This window comes from Candida jiufengensis (assembly GCF_024610255.1).
Source record: "Candida jiufengensis strain CBS 10846 chromosome Unknown scaffold1, whole genome shotgun sequence".
Lineage (NCBI taxonomy): Eukaryota > Fungi > Ascomycota > Pichiomycetes > Serinales > Debaryomycetaceae > Lodderomyces > Lodderomyces jiufengensis.
The window spans coordinates 2572837-2593025 of record NW_026261562.1 but is presented as its reverse complement, the minus strand read 5'-3'; the positions used below and the strand labels follow the sequence as shown (position 1 = coordinate 2593025).

The following is a 20189-nucleotide window of genomic DNA, read 5'->3' as shown; positions in this document are numbered from 1 at the left end:
TGGCGTAGCAACTATTGTCAATTGACATGAACTACATTTTTATCACCATTGAAAACCTATACCTTAACTTTTTATTATACCAAAATTTCTAAATACCCTATAAAACCTAAAATTTACCCATAACAAAACTCCAACCATCACAAAACTTCTCTTTTGATATTATATTTACAAGATATTTGATTTAAAATATTCCATAATTTCATATTTTTAATTTTATTTTGATTTTTACCATTATTTGAATTATGATTTTTTTTATCTCTAATATCTTCTTTAAATTCTTCATTTTCTATTAATTCTTTTTGTAAATTATTTTCCTGTGAATTATAAAATTCATTTAAAAATATTTCATAATTTCCTATACAATCACCACATATAAATTCATTTAAATTAGAAGGGTTGATAGTTGAATTTATTGTTGAATTTATTATTGATGATATTTCATATAATGGTTTGCTGCACAAATCACAATATTTTAAAAGTTTGAAACTTGGTAAGTCTCCATATATTGCTTGTAAATCATCTACTAATTGTTGTTGTTGTTGTTGTGGTGGTAGAGCTGGATTCTGTGGTTGATCAGATGATATTGAAGATTGGTTTGTAGTATAAGTTTGGGTATCTTGCTGTATTGTATCAATTGATGAATTCACACTTGAAGTCGTTGAACACGACGACATGATTCTCTTTTTAAAATCTGCCAAAGATTTTTGTCTTAAAATTTTATGACTTGATGAATTTATAGTGTATGATGATTCTTGATTTAAGTTTGTTGATAAATAATCTTCAACTAATACTATTGGATCTTCTTCTTCATATGAATATTCAAAAAATTCATCATCATCAACTTCTTCTTGTTCCATTTCTTCAAAATTTTCTTCATCACTTATTGTTGTAGTTTCATTACAGTTTGTTTGTCGCTGTGATAATGCTGATGATGATGTGACTGGTCGTATTCTATTGAAAGATGAACTATTTGATAATGTAGATGATCTTTTAATTGGTGGAGGAGGTGGAAATGGTAATGAAGTTATTGTCATGATTTTTTGGTTTTGTTGTTGCTAAATTGTAGTTGCCGGAATTTTTTTTAGAACGTTTTAATTTTATTGAATGAAAGTTGTAAACGAGTGACTATTGAGTATTATTTTATAAAATGAATAAATGGAAGATAAATAATAGCTTTGAATAAATTGTAACTAAAATTATTTAATGTTTATGAAAACTCTTTGACGATTAAATATTTCCTAGATTTTTTAGTTACAAGTAATAATTTTTTTTTTTCAATTAAGTGGTTTTTTATTCCATTTGTTTACAATTGGAAAACTAAATAATGAATTTGACAGAAAGTTTATTTAAAATGGTGAGAAAGGAGTATTTTCAATTATTAATGAGAACTTTTTGAAATGAATTTCTTAAAGACTTTGTTTATATATTTACTGCTGTAATATTATAATAGATAGATAATAATAAATACATATATTGAAATTGTAAATTTAAATTTGTTGAGTTTCATACATGAGATTATTATTATATTTATTATTATACATTATGTACAAAAATATTCATAGACTGTATATAATTAATTTCTTTATAATGTTACAAATTAATCTTAATTAAGTAAAATTAAAAATTATTATTATTCATTATATACAGTACAGTACAGATCTTTTTATGGAGGAGAAAACAAAGTGTAACCAATATACACTACCCTAACTTTAAATTTGTAAATCTAGAATCATTTTAAGAAATTCTAAAAAATTAATTATTTTATTACAACCATCATATTATTATCATTATAATTGACAACATTTTATTCAATTAACTAATGATTATTCTTTTTAGATGATATTATATTCATATTTTATTACTTTACAACATTGAATTGGTAATTATGAATAAATCATCTTTAATAATAATAATTCTGTGTTATTATTTCTACAATTAATAAATAAATGATCACTCAATTGAATTTAGATTTTGACGATATAATATGGATAATTCACCTCGAGAATTATATCCCTTCTCTATAAGAATAGTCCACTGAATTCTAGGCTCTAATTTCTTTGATTTTAATTTAACTCTACTCGGTACCCCCCTTGCTTCTTAAAAAAAAACTTTAAACGAAAGAAATTAAAAAATTAACTTGAATATATAATTTGTACATAACCGCCTGAACTACGTAATTTTAATGTTCATATTAAATTTAAACTTTTAATCTAATCTAATCTTAATATTAAGATTTTTTGGAGTTTAAAGATAAGCTTTTATTTTTAGAATGAACCTCAATTACTTTGGCACATGTCTCCTTATTCTTAAATTTGAATTAATAGAAGTCAAGTTAAGAAGTACTTTTCCTTCCTTTTAGAGATTATATTTAGTTAATATCAAACTATACTACAAAAAATACTTTTAATTAAATAATTATATATTGAACTATGAATTAATAAAGAATGAAATATCCTGCAAGATGTTATTTGATATGACTTTATCCATCTGGAGCTCTTGGTCTCGGTAGCGGACCATTAACTCTTCACAGAGTTCCATTAAGAAGCACTCAGATGATTGATTAAAATTATTGAAATTCTTATAATTTTTAAACTTAATTAATTGAGTTAAGTCTAAAATCTGATAATTTAAACAAAGTTCCAAAACTTGTAAATTTGGTAGTATTTTAACATCAGCGAAAATTGAACTTATCCCAAAATTAGTTAAATTTAAACAATTATTTAATGATAATCTCTTAAGGTTTGGTAAATTTTGGGAAATTTCCCATAATGATTTATCAGAAATATAAGTACCTGCTAAACCTAAAGTATCTAAATTTGGATTATTCGTAATCAAATAATGAATTGATTGATCAGTTATTAAATGATTTTTATTCTTTCTACCAACATTTACATGAACTAAGTTTTTATTAGTTTTGAATATAAAATATAATCCAGAATCTGTTATTAATTCGCAACCTCTAAAATCCAAATGATTTAAATCATGACAATTTAAACTTATTTGATAACAAAATTCATCATCAATTGCTTTTGATCCTGTTATTATAATTTTTTTCAATAAATTGGAACTTTGTTGTAATAATGATAAAGGAGGTTGTAATTTTGGACACATGAATAATTCAAGTGAACTTAAATTATTAAATCTTATATTTGATATTAATTTTAAAAATTGAGCATTTTTCATATGAAATAATTTATGTAAGTTTAAATAGGTTGGATTTTGAAATTTGACTTTGTTTGTGGTGGTTGATGATTCTAAATATTTCATTAATTGAATTTCATCTGAAAAATATAATTTTGATGATATGATATCTCTTGTAATTCTGTTGAATAATTTGTTGATTAATAAACAATTAAGTAGTGGATTGTTGAAATGAGTTTGAATATTTTGATATGTTGGTTGATGATCGTTGTTGTACGCTACGAAATTGTTTGAATCTGAAATTGCAGCTTGAGCTTTTGCTTTGTCTCCATATATTAATAAAGCATGTTTATAACTAGTTGGTTTTCTTCTAATAACTGAAGTTTCATTAGGTAATTGAGTGTTTTGAATATCAACAAATGAGACAATTTTATGTACGATTTCAGGTATATCAAAAATTGATAATTTATTATGTGAAGGTGGTTGAGTTAATTGTTGTAATTTCAAATTGACATTTGTAGTTGTTGGATTATCCAAAAATATCAAGTTATGATTAGATATTGATTTTATTGGTGAAGATTCAGGAGTTGGATTTTCATCATCAGTTAAATCAGGTAAACTTTCTAAATCTGAAGAATATGGTGAAGATTTATTTGAATTCAAATCATTTTTGTTAAATTTTGATTTCTTAAAATCTGATAATGAGTTTAATGAATTAGTTCTTCTTGCTTTTCTAAATGGAGTTTCATCATCATCATTGTTATCATTTTGATTATTTAAATTTTGATTAAATGGATTATATGTATAATTTGAACAAGATTTAAATGGCAACGGTTTAGTTGAATTAAAATTCATAATTAATAAGTAATATTTAAATATGCAATAAATATGAATGAATTTAATATAAATGAATATATTAAAATTTTAAATTAAAGTAGTTTAATGAATTGAATTATCTTAATTGAAGATTTAATAAAAATAAACATAAAATAAAAAAATAATGCTAAAGTAGTTAATGATAGACTAGGGTGAGTTATTAAAAGAATGAACAGTGAAGTTAGTTAAGTTGGATGATGATGAAAGTTGTTGAGTGTTTTAGGTTCAAGTTCCCCTTTTCAGTATTGGGTTGAACTTTTCAAATGACGTTGATGAAAAAGAAGAAAAAAATAAATTGTTGTAAAACAAATATGGCTAAATTAAATATATTTATAATTTAGTAAAGAAGAATTTTGAAAACTTGTACAAAATTGATAGATTGTAGAATCAATTAAATTGCTTGACCAGTTATTTAATTAATTAGAAGACCCCTTACTTTTTTCATTAGTTATAAGAGGATATAAAATTTAAACCAGCGTGAATGATAATTTAATTTTTAACAGTGACGACAAATTAAAAATAAGTCCATACCTATTTATGCGAGATTTGCTTTTATTTTGATTGAATTGGTATTAAATTTGAATAAAATAGAATTAATGAAACATTTGTAAACTTTTCAATAATAATAAACCAGCATAGTAACAATTAACATGTACAGTTAAATAAAAATATATTACTGATGGCTGGTAATAATTAATTAAATTGAAAATTTATAATATGACACAAAACTAAATATTTACGAAGAGAAGAAAAATTACCGAAGTGCATTAAAAAAATAAATTAATTGTAACATCAAATTCTATTATTCATTATTATATTTGCGTAGTTAGTGAAAATATTTGTTCTTTTTGACATATATTCTTCACAAATATAAACGCAATTTGCTTGCAAGTTAATGTCCTAATATCGATCACTGAAAAACAACCTGGATTCTACTTAACTAATTCATTGAAATTTTTACTGCTTTAATTTTTACAAATTTTACAGTTACTTAGGAACCCTTATTTGTACTATCAAATTTTAAGGTACGAAAAAAGATTTTTATTTTAGTTTTGTTTACCTTTACAAAATTATGCTGGTTGGTAAAAATTAGGCAACTGGCTTAACTTATAGTTAATCCATACCGTCTAGTTAGGGACCCTTACTGTGACTGATATCTATAGGATTTAATGCATCTTTCGGTCCCTTTATAGGGTTTAAAGAATTTAGAAAGGTTTTGATTTATACCAAGTTTTGATTACTTAACTCGAATTTCATTTATTATCTAATTTACTAAGTTTTTAGTTTTCTCTGAAGATTGACCAGGATCTGCATATTCGATTGTTAATTCATTGTATACTTGTTAGGCTTTTTCACTTTCGTATATGATTAACAATAATAATGTATTGTATTTTTACTTGCTAATCTCTCTTGTTTATTGTTAGATTATACGGTATTAGTTTTATTATATAGTCTTGATGAAACTATTTTTATTTGGATTCACAAAACGATTAAAGACATACAGGTTACTCTTCAATAAACCTATCGTCTAAATTATTACTTAATATAAATGATCATACAAATAAACTTTTTAGTCCTGAAACTTCGTCTAATTTTTCATTTACGATAATTAGATTTACATATCAAGCCATGTTTCAACTTGAAATGAGTTAGACGATCTACTTATTTGTGTTTGTCTTAGTTAGGAAAACTGAAGTAAACAATAACTTAGCCCTCAATTACTCACAAGCATTTGATTTTTTAAGTTGGAATTGGATTTCTAATAAATTTCTAGAATTTGATACAAAACTTTGGCATTCTTGTTTTTTCAACAAGTAGGCTAAAACTTTTTAATAAAAACGGCCCAGATTTGAGTAACATATACAACTCTGAGATTTGAAGGGACAGACAGATTTAAATTTTTGGTAAATTAAGCGAGTCCAATACTACATTAATCTCAGCGTAGTTCAACTTTATTTTCTAGCTTTTTTATATGAATGCATCTTCAATGAAATCCGTATCTAAGTTTTGAATAGTTATTATATTAAGAATTACAAACCTCCTACAGATAGACAATATTATAATGTTGTATTGTTTTGTTATCTATGTATCGGATTTCAAAGTGCGAGATCTGAGATCAAGCGGAATTTTTAAGATCTAATTTAAATGTCCAAATTTACTTTTATATAATATGAAACAAATCCTTGTGAATATGGTTAGTTAATCATTGTCTTTATGGAAATATTAATTTTAAAGTCATGTCTGCTACAAGTACTGAAATAATGGTTGAAGAAATTGAATTAAATAATACTTTTCATTCAAGATTAAACACTAATAAAAATGAAGAAATAACTACTCAAATTCAACAATCACCACAAAATGAAGTTCAACTGTTTGAAAATAATGATCTAAACTCAATTACAAACAATGAAGAAGAATCATTTGAGGATTCTTTAGATGATCCAAAAAATTATCCAGATGGTGGTTTTAAAGCATATTTAACATTATTTGGTTGTTTTTTAGGATTAATAGTAAATTTAGGATTAATTAATTCAATTGGTGCTGTACAATCATATGTTTCAAATAATATTTTAACTAATTATTCACAATCTACAATATCTTGGATTTTTTCTATTTATTTATCATTAGCTTATGCTGGTGGAATTTTTAGTGGTCCATTTTTTGATAAATATGGAACTTTATATTTATTAATTGCAAGTGGTGGATTTATTTTCGCGGGGTTAATGGGAGCTGCTCAAAGTAATCAAATTTATCAATTCATATTAAGTTTTATTGCTTTGGGATTAGGTAATGGAATTGGAATGGCTCCTTTAGTTAGTGTAATAAGTCATTTTTTTTATAATAAGAGAGGAGTATGTACTGGGATTGCAACATCTGGTGGTAGTGTTGGAGGATTATTGTTTCCTTTAATGTTGAGGAAATTGTATGTTAGTGTTGGATATGTTTGGGCTATAAGAGTATTAGCTTTCACTTGTCTTGGATGTATGATTTGTTCAATTTTATTAGTAAAAGAAAGATTTCGAAGAAATAAGAAAAAAATTGTTGAAACTAATCAAATGAATAGTTTTGAAAAAATTAAATTAGAAATTTTGGAATTTGTTAAAATTAAAGATATTAAATTTGTTTTTGTTATATTAGGTGGATTTTTTGCAGAATTTAGTTTGGTGCTTATAGTTACTTATTTTGCAAATTATGCCATTGCACAAGGTATGAATGAGGGTGATAGTTTATTATTATTAACTATTTGGAATGCAGTTGGTATTGCTGGTAGATGGTTACCAGGATTAGCAAGTGATTATTTTGGTAGATTTAATGTTAATATTGTTATGTTGGTGATGTATTCCATAAGTATATTAGTCATATTATTACCATTTGGTCATAATCACAAAATCTTGTATGCATTTGCGGTTGTGGGAGGTATATCACTGGGTTGTATATTAACTTTATTACCTGCATGTTTATCACAAATTACAAGAACTGATCAATTAGGTAAAAGATATGGTTTATTAAATTTCTATTTATCATTAGCTAATTTGTTTGGTATACCCATAGCTGCTGCTATATTAGATACAAATTATAATAATTTAATTGTATTTATTGGTTGTTTATCAATAGCTGGATTGATATTTTGGACTGCGGCTAGAATATCAATAGTTGGTATTAAATTAAATGTTAAAGTATAGTATAATTAGAATCTATAGACTTTTAATAGAATAAAGCTTCAAAGATGACTCAAAATCTTATCTGTTGAGACTCATTTGCATAATATAATAACGTCAAAATAAAGCGGATATTATTTTCCGAAACGGTTATGTATTTATTATTGATAAGATAAAAAAAAAGAAACAAAAAAGATTTAAAGATGTCAATTAACTAGATGAAGAAGGCTTGTATCGGAAAAACTTTTAGATCTACCAATGCATTATTGTTTAAATCGCGATTTAATGAAAGGAGATCTGACCAAGATTAGAAGTTTATAGATTCACAGATCTGATGTAAGAATAAATTGACGTAGTTTGTAACATCTCAATATAAAATAATTGCTTTTTTTCTTAAACTCTTTTTTTGCTGTCAACGATATTGTGTTGTTTTTGGTTTTGATAATTTAATTACAAACATTTACTTTTGTATTGTTTTAAATTTAAAAAGAACTTTTCTTTACTCAACAAATATTCTATACGTGTTATAAACTATTGAGGAGATTAAATTACTCAGAAGTATAATCATATATTCAGTCGTATCATAAACTAATCAACAAGATTGATTAATCTATATTTNAAAAAAAAAAAAAAAAAAAAAAAACTCCGAAACTTTAATCGATAGTATAGACCAAATACCAAAAACATGTTAAAAAAGCAACATCACAATACTAGTAAATCTACATCATTATTTGATATAAGGTTAAAAAATCTAGAACATGATGTCTTGGTGTTAAAAGGTAATGAACATGAAGCAGGTTCAGCATTGTTATCAGGTAATATAGTATTATCAGTGAATGAACCAATAACAATAAAAAAATTATCACTTCGACTTTATTCAACATTAAAATTAAAAGCAGATTTAACTTCTGCTTCTTCAGCAGCTGTTGGTTCAAATCGAAAATTATTAAATTTTAAGAAACAAATTTATGAATATAATTGGGATTCAAATGAATTTAATCAATATTTTGATCATATGTATGAAAACACCAATGGATCTGGTACAAATACTCCTCCACCTCAATTAATTAAAAATCATTCAACTTCTAGTATAAAAGGGTTAAGTAGTTTAAGATCTAAAAGTTCATTAAATTTATCAAGTTTATCTAATAATAATAGCTCTACAAATTTAAATAAAACTGCATTAAATCATTCAATGGGTTCAAATCATGTTTTAGTTCAAGGAAATTATGAGATTCCTTTCAGTGCAATTTTACCAGGTAATATACCTGAATCAATTGAAGGATTACCTGGATGTTCTGCAGTATATAGATTAGAAGCATCAATTGATAGAGGAAAATTTCATAGTACAATGATTACGAAAAAACATATTAGAGTTGTAAGAACTTTAACTACTGATGCAGTTGAATTAAGTGAAACTATTGCCGTTGATAATACATGGCCTAAAAAAGTTGAATATTCATTAAGTTGTCCTACAAGAGCTTTAGCTATTGGTAGTGGTACACCAATAAGTATGATGCTTGTTCCATTATTAAAAGGATTAACTTTGGGGGATATTAAGATTCAATTAGTTGAATTTTATTCTTATGTAGGTAATATACCACCAATGCATTCAGCAGAAAGAATTATAGCTTCAAAAAAAGTTTCAAAACCAAAACCAAATGAATATGAATTTGATAAATGGGAATTAGAAACTTTTATGAAAATTCCTGCAAGTTTATCAAAATGTTGTCAAGATGTTGATTTATTACAAAATGTTAAAGTAAGACATAAATTAAAATTTTCAATTGGATTAGTAAATCCAGATGGTCATGTATCTGAGTTAAGAGCTTCATTACCAGTACAATTATTTATATCACCATTTGTTACCGTAAGTTCAAAACATAATGAAGAAGTTAGTGAAGATGAACGTAATGGCCAAGAAGATATATTATTTACAAGTGATTCTTATGATAATTTAAGTGGTATGGATAATAATAATAGTAATAACAATAATAATGGTAATCCAAATTCATCAAATAATAGTTCACATGCATCATTAACAGGATTAGTAGCTCCACCATTATATGAAAAACATATATATGATAGATTATGGTCAGATGTATCACCTATAGAAACTCCAATTACATCTGGTTCATCAACTCCAAGAAGTAGACAAGGTGGTGGATATGGTGAATTTTCAATGCAGCCATTAGATTCATCAGCATTAAGTGAAAATTTAAGACAATTAAGTATACAAAGACAAGCTCAAGAAGCTGAAAGTCATAATCAAGAAAATAATGTAAGAGCTACTTTTAATTTAGATGATGAAGATAACACAAACAATAATAATAACAGCAACAGCAATCATCAAAATGACTATTTTAACAGTGGTAGACCATCTTCATTATCAAGAAATCATAGTTTCTTAAAAGATCCATTAATGACACCAATGACTCCTCCAATACATTTATCAAGAGTTAATTCAGATGCAAATATCCATAATACAAATGAAATGAAACAAGTACCATCATATAGTCAAGCTATTAGAAGTGATACAATGGATGATTTATCACCAGCTTATGAACCACCTTCAAATGGTTCAAATATAAATTTGAATGAAGTTAATAAAAATTTACAATCACATCAACACAAATCAAATTTATCAAAAAATTCAAGTTTATCAAAATTAACCGGTTCAAGAAATTCTTCAACAAATTCATCACCTTCAAATTCAAGAAATGTTTCAAGTACAAATTTATCAAATTTATTATCTTCATCATCATCAAAAAAATCATCATCAAATTTATTAAATCTAAATTCATTAACTCCATCTCATAATAATAATGGTAATGGAAGTAGTGGTGTAAATTCAGGTCCAAATAGTAGTGGTAATTCATCAACGAATCTTTTATCATCATCACCAGTAAATCATTTAAGAGCTCCTCCTCAAAATCAATCCGGTAGTAATGATAATCATAATAGTATAAGTCAATTATCAAGTAGTGCAAGTGATAGACATGGATTATTAAATAGAACTAATTCAAGTTTAAGTTTACATAATTTACATTTTTTAAGTAAGAAAAAAGATAAAAATGTTGGATAAGTATTGAATTAAACATTTATATAAATAGATTAGATTAGATTAATAATAAACTAGAAGCAATTATAGACTTATTTGAAATTTAAACTGTGAGTTTTTTTTTTGGTAAATTGATTCGTAGTAGATTTTTTTAGTTTATCTCTACCACAGCTTAATGATCTAGAGTCCTCAAATGTTGAAGCCCTTATTGAACTCAAGAACTTTTGACGTTTCAAAAACCTATTGAACCAATTTTTACCAATTTTTTCATCCTTACCTATTTGTTTCAAAATGTTTTGGGCATACTTAATTACTTCAGCAGATGATAATCCTTCATGTTTATCATTTGAAGCTCTCAAATAGGCACTAATTTCATTCTCTTGTTTTGCTGTAAACAATTGTAAGTGCTGGTGGCTTTTTACACGAGATTTTTTACCATTAACTCGATCTCTGAAGGCGTTGTACGGAATTGATTTAAGTTTTGCAGCCGATTTTATCGTGAGTGAAGGATCTTCATTATAAGCTTTTAAACAAATTTCTATGTCATTTTCAGTATATAATGGAGTAGCTTGAGCTTTTCTCTTTGCAACCATGGTCTTAAACTACCAGAATTTTCTGTGTTTTGGATAGTTTAATAGATAATTTAAAAATGGTTGTTTATGTTTCAGATCTTTTGTTTACACTTTGTACATACATTATTTTTTTATTTTTTATTTTTTTTTTTGTGAGAACGACTTCTAGGTGCAGAACGACTTGTAGGGGTGGTTCATTATTGTAGTTTCAGCTGTGTAGTTAAATAAGTGATAAGAGATTATTTAGATATATCGAGCTTATATGAACTTTATAATATATTGTAAATAATAAAGTATTATCTATTCAGTTGATAGTTTAATGATAAGTGTTCTTTAATCTATATGAATATCTTATCTAAATTATTATACTTAAATTGTTAGAATCTTGTTTCTCTAAATTGATATAAATGTCAGAACTAAATACGACATTATTTAATAATTGATAATAAATAAAATAGGGGGAGGCACTACTAATAAAAATATAGATAGGTAGTGTAATCCTCGACAATAATATAGATTTACGAATAAATACATAATACATGATAAAATAAAAATAAAATATTGTTACTAATAGATAGAGCCGTATGAATGAAAGTAGACACAAACTAATTAAAATTTACCACAATTTTGAACAAGTTTTGATAAGTAGATAAAGATTGTTATCTAAGGCGACCACATTATTCAAATTATACACAATTAATTCATTTTTTGTCTTTATATAGTCTATTAAACTCTGTTGTTAAAAATGGCAAGGCTATGTGAAACAAAAAGTATTCAAACCAATTCGATAGATCAAAATATAATCGGAAGGTAGTAGTGATTCGGCAACTTTATAAGATTTTGCAATTTTTTCAAATTTTTCATTTAGACTTTATCAATTATAACTGAAATAATACAACAAGAATATCTACAGAATACAAAAATAAATAAAAAAAAAAGCAATAAAGGGGCAAATTTTACATATATGAAATATAAAAATGTATATTTTTTATATCTCTATGTGTTAATTATTTAATACTGTAATCAATTAAAGATTACTTCTGTATTACAGCAACAATTCTGTCAAATTGATTTTAAATTTATCTTAGTTTCTTTTCTATATGTTCTTTTTATAGACGAATCTTAGTTTAAAAAAACTATTCTTGATAAAATCAAAAAAGTTTACTAAATGAATTGATTTTGTGTTACTTTAGATTTAGAATTTTATTTTTATTAGTTTTATTGAATTAATTAATTAAAATAATAAATTGTAAATTGTAAATAATTATTCTATCTGAGGACAAGTAGATTGAATTCTTTTAATAATGGGTTAAGATTAATAACTGACTTGATGATTAGTATCTTTATTCAACTAGATTAAATAAATAAAATAAATTGTTATCTAATCAATTAATCAATTAATCTATTAAAATAATATATGATACAGCCTTATATTTAATTTAATTAATTAATAAAAGTAAAACACACACGCGAAAGTACGAACAATAAAATAATAAAATAATAAATATTTTAATTATAATATACAAAAAATTCAACAACAAAAATTTTTATTAAAACATCAACTAACATTTTGATCCTTAAATTTTTATATATTATTACTTTCTATTCTCATCAGTAATTGCTATTTTCATTAACATTATATATTTATCAATACTAAATATATTAAAGATTTACATTCTTTTAGAATTTATATATTAATTTAACCTAAAGATTTCAATTTTTACAACAATATTTTATATTGATTAAAATTCTTTTACAACACACCAAAATATATTTAAATTATTTGGCAACCAATTTGAAAAAAATTATTTAATTTACTTCAATTAAGACTAATTCTTCAATATTTCACTAATCAGAACTAACTATCAATATCATTTAATACAACAGATATGGGATTTAGACTAAGTTTTAATTCAATATCATTTATATTGATCTTGGTATCATTTGTATTTTTATTATTAGCTACTATTAGTTCACCAATTGTTACTACTTTTAATTTAGGTAAAACTTCAAGTCATACTTATGGTATATTTGGTTATTGTTCAGATAATAATTCACAATGTTCATCTGCAACTTATCCTTTATTATTAAGTTCAATAGATGATAAAAGTTCAAATTGGATTATGAATTCATCAACAAGAGATACTTTAGCCAAAATATTTATATTAACTCCTATTGCACTTGGTTTTAATTTTATTTTATTAATTTTAATTTTCATTTCTCATTTTGGTATAAAACCAATTGTTTTAATTGGTATTGCAATTAATGTTATTTCTGCTATTTTAACTATTATAAGTTGTATTATTGTTATTTTAGTATTTTATCCAAATTTAGCATGGACTGGTTGGATTTTAATAGGTGCAGCTGCAGCTAATTTAATTTCTATTATTTTCATGATTTTAACATTAACTATAGTTGGATCATCAGATAATGATGATGATGATGAAGATACAGATCTCAATGAATTTGGTAGATTTGGTAATACTAATAAATATGATAAATTGGATGATAAATTTAATCATATTCAAACTTCAACTTTTAAAAGTCCAAATAGTACAAGTTCTTTAGATAATGATTATGATTATAAACCTTATGGTCATAATAATAATTCTTATGGTAATTCATCATCAACTGGCTTTGGTAATACAGCCAATCGTGGTGGAGCCACAAATAATAATAATACTGGATTTTCAGGTCCTACTGGAGTAGCAGCTGCAGGGCTTGGTACCGCTGGATTGGCATCAACAAATGCTTATGGTGTTAACAAACCCAATAATGGAGGTCCAAATGGGTCATTTACAAGTAATTCATCATCATATTATACTAAACCACAAACTGTAAATGATTTCACTCAAAGACAAAATAATAATGGAAGTTTAACAAATATTAATAATTCAAATAATACTGGATACAAACCAGTTAATTCAATTAATCCACCATATCCAGCAGCAAATACAAACACAAATGCAAATGCAGATGTTAATTCAACATTTTCAAGAAGTGTTTTTGAACATCATCCACAAGTTGAAGGTCATAAACCTTTCACTGAATTAGATGATGATTATGAAGATGAAGAAGACGATGAAAATATAAATACTGGTAGAACTAATGTTATTGTAACAACAAATGATTCAGATGAAGATTCAGATTTTACAAGTGTATCTCAAAGAGCTCCAAATCCTCAATATAATCAATATTCTCAACAACAACAACAACCACAACAAAATTATTATAATACTTATTCAAATGTACAACAATATCAACCAATAAGTCAACAACAACAACATTCACAACAACATCCCCAACATCCACAACAAGCTCAATATTCACAAACTTATAACCCACAGCAAAACCAATACATGACATCACCAACATCATATAATTCAAATCAATATTTCAGTCAAAATCAACCACCTCAACAACCTCAACAACAAAGAACAACAATATCAGATAATGTATTAAATAATAATCCAGATTTTAATTTTAGTAGAACTTTACAATTACAACAACAACAACAAAAAAGAAGAGTGTCACCTGGTTTTATACCAGTTGCAGCAAGGTATAATAATAATACAAATAGTACAAATGCTAATGCTAGTTCATTAATGGGTAGAACTGGTGGTACACAAGCAAGAAGTGGTCCATATGGAATAACTAGAAATTAAATTTAGGTTATAGTTTTTCGCTTTTATTTCATTTCATCCTTATTGTTGATTTTCAATTCTTATGTTAATTTAGTATTATTATTAAAAAATTATTAATTTTGATATTTAGTTTCTCATGTTAATCATATATTATATATATATTTATAATTATAATAAATCGTATTTTTCAGTTTAATGAATTACATTTTATACATACGTAGATTTACTAAAATAAGGTCTACTATAATGACGAAATTCTTTAAACGTAAACTTCATTTATTTAATCTATTTAAATTATATTAAATCATTACCAATAGCTTTAGTCCCATCAATATTAGCATTAGGATGATTAACTTCATTATTAACTTTATCATCACCACTCGATTCACCACTAGAAGGTTTATCATTGCTACCACTACTGTTATCATTATTATTATTTCCAGATGAAGGTTTTTCAATAATCTTGGTCTTACCCCCACTTGGTTTCAACAAGAAAATCATTAATAAAGCAAATACACATAATGCTAAAAAAAATATGATTTTACACTTGGTTGTACGTTTTTGATAAGTTTTAGCTTTTATTAATTCCTTATTAGCTTGATTCAAATCTTGTGTTGTAGATTGTAAATTATAATCAATACGATCTAATAAAGTACCTTGTTGATTTATAATTGATGACATTTCTTTAAAAATTGTTGAAATTTCAAGTATACCCATAGCTAATTTATTTATTTCTTTTTCTCTTTGATTTAAATAAGGATCCTGTTGTTGTTGTTGTTGAAGTTGTTGTTGTTGTTGTTCGTGATTTGAATTTGTAGTATTTTCAATAATTTGTTTACTAAATTCATCTAAATTTGAAGAATTTTTTAGATTCTTGGAGTTTATGATTAAATCAATTTCATCATCTTCTGATCTTAAAAAATTTATATAATTATTTTGTAAATTTCTAAATTCAATTAAAGAATTTTGAATTTTGGTTATATTCTTGAGTTTTAAATTATTTAAAATTTCTAAATCGTAATTTGTATAATTTAAATTATAACGTTGATGATTTTTGGCAATATTTTCAAATTTCTTAATACATACATAACATTTTTCAAAATTTATCAATATCTTATAGTTGAGTTCTTCAATTTTAGTTTCTAATTTTTTTTTATCTTGTTTATTTATAATTATTAATTGTTTATATAATGAATTTAATTCTTTTGTATCTTTATCAATTTGTTGCAAATAATTATTTAAATCATTTGAAATTTCAAATTTTGTTGGAACTAATGGTTTCATTTCTATATCTGTACTTTTCCTTTTACGTGATCCTAATATTAATTTATCTTTTTCTGAATCATCTAAAAATGGATTTTGTAAGTCTGTTGTAGAATCAGATAAATTATCTCGATATGGTTGTGATGATATTGGTGTGTCTCTTGTGATTGTTCTTCTATATGATAGGAATAGTTTCGTTCGATCTCTAAACATTATGTAGTAAAAATGCTATGATTGATAAAATATTAAGTTTTGTATTTGATATTTGTTGATATAAATAATAATATAAGTATTGTTCTGATAAAGTAGTCGGCGTATATTTAAACAACTTTTGATTAATTGACAATTGAAAGTGTATATGAGTAAAAGTATGGTTTCAAATTATTGAGTCTATTTGTAATTATTGATGAACTACTGATAAATATATACAAATTCTGATAATTCCGTATTTGAACAATTATTTTTTATTATCAAATACTTCGCCAAAGTGCTACCAAATTTGCACCACCTCTCAAACGTATCTTTATTCTACAAGGCATGGATTATTCTTAGAGATAAATTCATTACTAAATTGACTTTACCATTACATTTCTGTCATTAATATTCAATTAAATTAAATTGCCAAATTATACACATTTTTTTTTCAACTATTCTCACCTATTCATTTATACCAATTCAGATCATCATCTTTTAAATAATTTATTCCTCTTAATCCATATTTATTAGTTAATTTAAAATATTTTACTTTTAAAGGATCAATAACTAAATCTTCAAAATCAAGATCAAAATTATGTAATGAAAGTTCTTTATGTTGTAAACCATAATTTTGACAATATGAAACTGATGAATCTAATGCACATACGACATTATCATTATTTGATTTTGAATTTTGATCAGTTGAAGTTTCGAAAATCCCCCATTCTATCATTCTTTTTAATAAACCTTTAATATTTAATCTATAATTTGTAAAATCACTTATTGTTAAAGTCAAAGTAAGATAATCAGTTTTAATATTTTTTAAAATTTCAGCCACGTTATCGTTATATTTTGTATCATCTTCATAATCAATTGACCATAATGATAATCCATTGGGGATCAAAATATTTGATCTATCACATACATTTTCGGGATACATTAAATCCCAACCAAATACATACAAATCAAATGTTAATGCTGATGAAACATGAGATAATTTATATATTGATTTACCTTTTGAATTGATCTCTTTAGTAATAATAACTAAATTTGGTCGATACATTGTTTTACCACATCCACAATTATCTAAATGAGCTCTTGCTATTCCAACCCATATTTCCTTTTGGTAGTTAGTAGGTAAATTTAATATTTCATTGATATTTATTAATTGAGTACCACCTCTTAATGGTCCAACTTGATTTTTAGGTGATAAATTTTTATTTAATCTATATTCAAATTTACAATTTCCAAATTTTAAATCACATTTTAAAATATCTAAATTAGCCCATCTAAAAATAAAATAAATATGAGTATCATATCCCAGACCATCTTCTTGTACAAATCTATCTTGATAACTTATGAAAGGTGTCCAATTTTTTTGAGTTTTTAAACTTTTAAAATCTTGTAAACTTAATTCTAATGTTTTAACTTCTCTTTTGTGATTATTTAATTTAATTTGCCATGGCCATGCTAAAAACATTGATCTATAATAATCATATCTTTGATTTATTCTATTATCATCATCATCATCATATAAATCTGGTTTAATATGATATGAATTATATACAAGTAATGGTTCATCATAACCTAATTTATTTCTTATTAATATTAATCTTGGATCTTCTGGTCCATAATATTTACCATTTAAATTATCTAATTCATAAAAAAATGGAATTGATACAAATTGTGGGAATTCAAGGATTTTATGTTCAAATTTTCTTGGTGGTTTTTCTTCAATAACTTCTTCAATTTTTGGAGGTACTTTTTGTTGATCTTGAGATTGTGGTGGTTTAACTTTAGGTTCTATTTTAATTTGAACATTTGTGTCAACAAGTTGATTTGAATTAGTTGAATCAATATCTTTATTACCAGTATCTCCATTACCTTCATTGTTTCCCTCATTCTTAGTCTCTCTTTTATTATACTTCTTTTTCTTATCACCTCCAACAACTTCTTTAATTTTATTTTTTAATTTTAATTCCAATTCTTCTTTATATTTTATTTCATCTTCAGCAGCTTTTAAAGATTCTTCAATAGTTTCAATAGGTATAAATAATTTATAACCTTTTAATTCATTCCAATTTTCATCAAATATTTGTGCATAACTTAGGGAAAATAATGGTTGATTTCTTATACCCAGTGAACTATACATAATTCTTGATATCATATAATGAACTCCATAATCTTTTAACCATACTGAACTTTCTGCTAATTTAAACCAAAATTTATCAATTATTCCTAAAGATAATTGTAATTTTAATTCTGGTAACATCATTGGTTTCAAATCTTTTAGATAAGCATTACCTTCACCATTTGGTTTTTCTATATCTTCTAATATCTTTTTAACTATTGGAGTTAATGAATTTTGTAAATTTTTCGCTTCACTTATTTCAAATGATGTATTTAATTCTATTTCATTGCATCGAGATAGATTTAAATCTATTGGATGTTGATCATTGAATATTTTGAACTCATATGGTGTATATGACGTTTCCTTCTGAAAATGTATTGGGTTCTTGATATTGGAAATTTGATAAATTGGTTTAATTTTATTATTTAATTCTAGTAGAAAATTTTCATTATATTTTATAAATGAAATAATTTGATTATCATTTTGGAAAAAATTATGAGGAAATATAATTGGTTTATTATTTGATTTTGATTTTTTTGATGCAAATGATTTTATTATTGATAATGTAGTAGATGAAGTTGTTGATGAATTAAATGAATCTCCAAAATATAGTTGAAGAAAAATGATTGAAATTAGTATTCCAATTAGCCAATAAAATGATGGAAGTTTTATTCTTCTAAATATTTTTAGATTGAGATTTGCAATCATTATTTAATATGTGAAAAGGATTATTGATAAGAAGTTATAATATTGACATCTATTAATATGTAGTGATGAATGTGTGATCTATGAAAATGTGTAATGAAGAACTGAATATAATAAATAAGTGTATGAATAAATTATATGAAATGAAATAATAATCTATATGTGAATATAAAGTTCAGTAAATGAATTAAAATGAAATATAATGAGATCTATAATTCGTGTGTTAAAAATAATTTGATCTATTAGATCTTGTAAAGATATTTAAAATGAGATGAAATTAATATAAATTGATAATAAATAATAATAATAAATATTAATTAAGTTGACCTTGAAATATAATAATTTTTATTTTAATGGATACGAATATATGAATTGAAATTGAATTTGAAATTAAACAAACACATGATTGATAGAATTATATATATTATATATATTATTAATAAATCACTCGTAATATAAAAATATTTGTCTAAATCAATAATTAATAAGTGTATAATGTATAAATTCTTAAATTAAATATATATAATTTGAAATATCCGGATATATTTGGAAGTAATTGATATTTAATTTTATTTTTCTTTTAATAATTATCTAGTTATAATTTGATTTACAAAGTATTCTTTGTATACTTATCTTTAAAAGTAGATCTTCATAATCAATTTCATTCTTTCATTAAAGTGTTACAGCCCACAATTAACAAAACTTAAATTAAAATTTTTAAAATTAAAAATTAAAGTTTAAAATTAAAGTTAAAAGTTTAAATTATTTAATCTATACTGTACTGTATATAAGTATATATAAAAATTTTATCGTAAATTATTAATTTAATTAATCTTATTGTTTAGGATTACGTAATATATAATAATATCATTATATAATTAATTATGTAATAAAAAAAGGGGGTTATTAATTTAGACAGTTTAATTTAATTTTATTAAAAAT

The 20189-nt window shown here is 24.4% G+C and overlaps 8 protein-coding genes across 8 annotated transcripts; 3 read left to right on the top strand and 5 right to left on the bottom strand. All coding sequences in view use genetic code 12, as the record gives it.

The window, feature by feature from the left end:
- Nucleotides 1-137: 137 nt before the first annotated feature.
- Nucleotides 138-1034, bottom strand: KGF54_004886 (uncharacterized protein; the record flags this gene model as incomplete). Its single annotated transcript, XM_051765632.1, has 1 exon — nt 138-1034. One exon carries the CDS (start codon nt 1032-1034, stop codon nt 138-140), a length of 897 nt encoding a protein of 298 aa, XP_051618927.1.
- A 1393-nt stretch (nt 1035-2427) lies between these two features.
- Nucleotides 2428-3996, bottom strand: AMN1 (Amn1p; the record flags this gene model as incomplete). Its single annotated transcript, XM_051765631.1, has 1 exon — nt 2428-3996. One exon carries the CDS (start codon nt 3994-3996, stop codon nt 2428-2430), a length of 1569 nt encoding a protein of 522 aa, XP_051618926.1.
- A 2258-nt stretch (nt 3997-6254) lies between these two features.
- Nucleotides 6255-7700, top strand: KGF54_004884 (uncharacterized protein; the record flags this gene model as incomplete). The annotated part of the gene is made up of 1 exon (XM_051765630.1): nt 6255-7700. The coding sequence occupies one exon, from the start codon at nt 6255-6257 to the stop codon at nt 7698-7700; it is 1446 nt and encodes a 481-aa protein (XP_051618925.1).
- Nucleotides 7701-8361: 661 nt separating this feature from the next.
- On the top strand, nt 8362-10761 carry ROD1 (Rod1p; the record flags this gene model as incomplete). The annotated part of the gene is made up of 1 exon (XM_051765629.1): nt 8362-10761. One exon carries the CDS (start codon nt 8362-8364, stop codon nt 10759-10761), a length of 2400 nt encoding a protein of 799 aa, XP_051618924.1.
- Nucleotides 10762-10829: 68 nt separating this feature from the next.
- Nucleotides 10830-11330, bottom strand: KGF54_004882 (uncharacterized protein; the record flags this gene model as incomplete). Its single annotated transcript, XM_051765628.1, has 1 exon — nt 10830-11330. The coding sequence occupies one exon, from the start codon at nt 11328-11330 to the stop codon at nt 10830-10832; it is 501 nt and encodes a 166-aa protein (XP_051618923.1).
- A 1868-nt stretch (nt 11331-13198) lies between these two features.
- Nucleotides 13199-14974, top strand: SRD1 (Srd1p; the record flags this gene model as incomplete). Its single annotated transcript, XM_051765627.1, has 1 exon — nt 13199-14974. The coding sequence occupies one exon, from the start codon at nt 13199-13201 to the stop codon at nt 14972-14974; it is 1776 nt and encodes a 591-aa protein (XP_051618922.1).
- A 273-nt stretch (nt 14975-15247) lies between these two features.
- TLG2 (Tlg2p) lies at nt 15248-16429 on the bottom strand (the record flags this gene model as incomplete). The annotated part of the gene is made up of 1 exon (XM_051765626.1): nt 15248-16429. One exon carries the CDS (start codon nt 16427-16429, stop codon nt 15248-15250), a length of 1182 nt encoding a protein of 393 aa, XP_051618921.1.
- A 448-nt stretch (nt 16430-16877) lies between these two features.
- Nucleotides 16878-19250, bottom strand: BMT8 (Bmt8p; the record flags this gene model as incomplete). Its single annotated transcript, XM_051765624.1, has 1 exon — nt 16878-19250. One exon carries the CDS (start codon nt 19248-19250, stop codon nt 16878-16880), a length of 2373 nt encoding a protein of 790 aa, XP_051618920.1.
- Between the last annotated feature and the right edge of the window lie 939 nt (nt 19251-20189).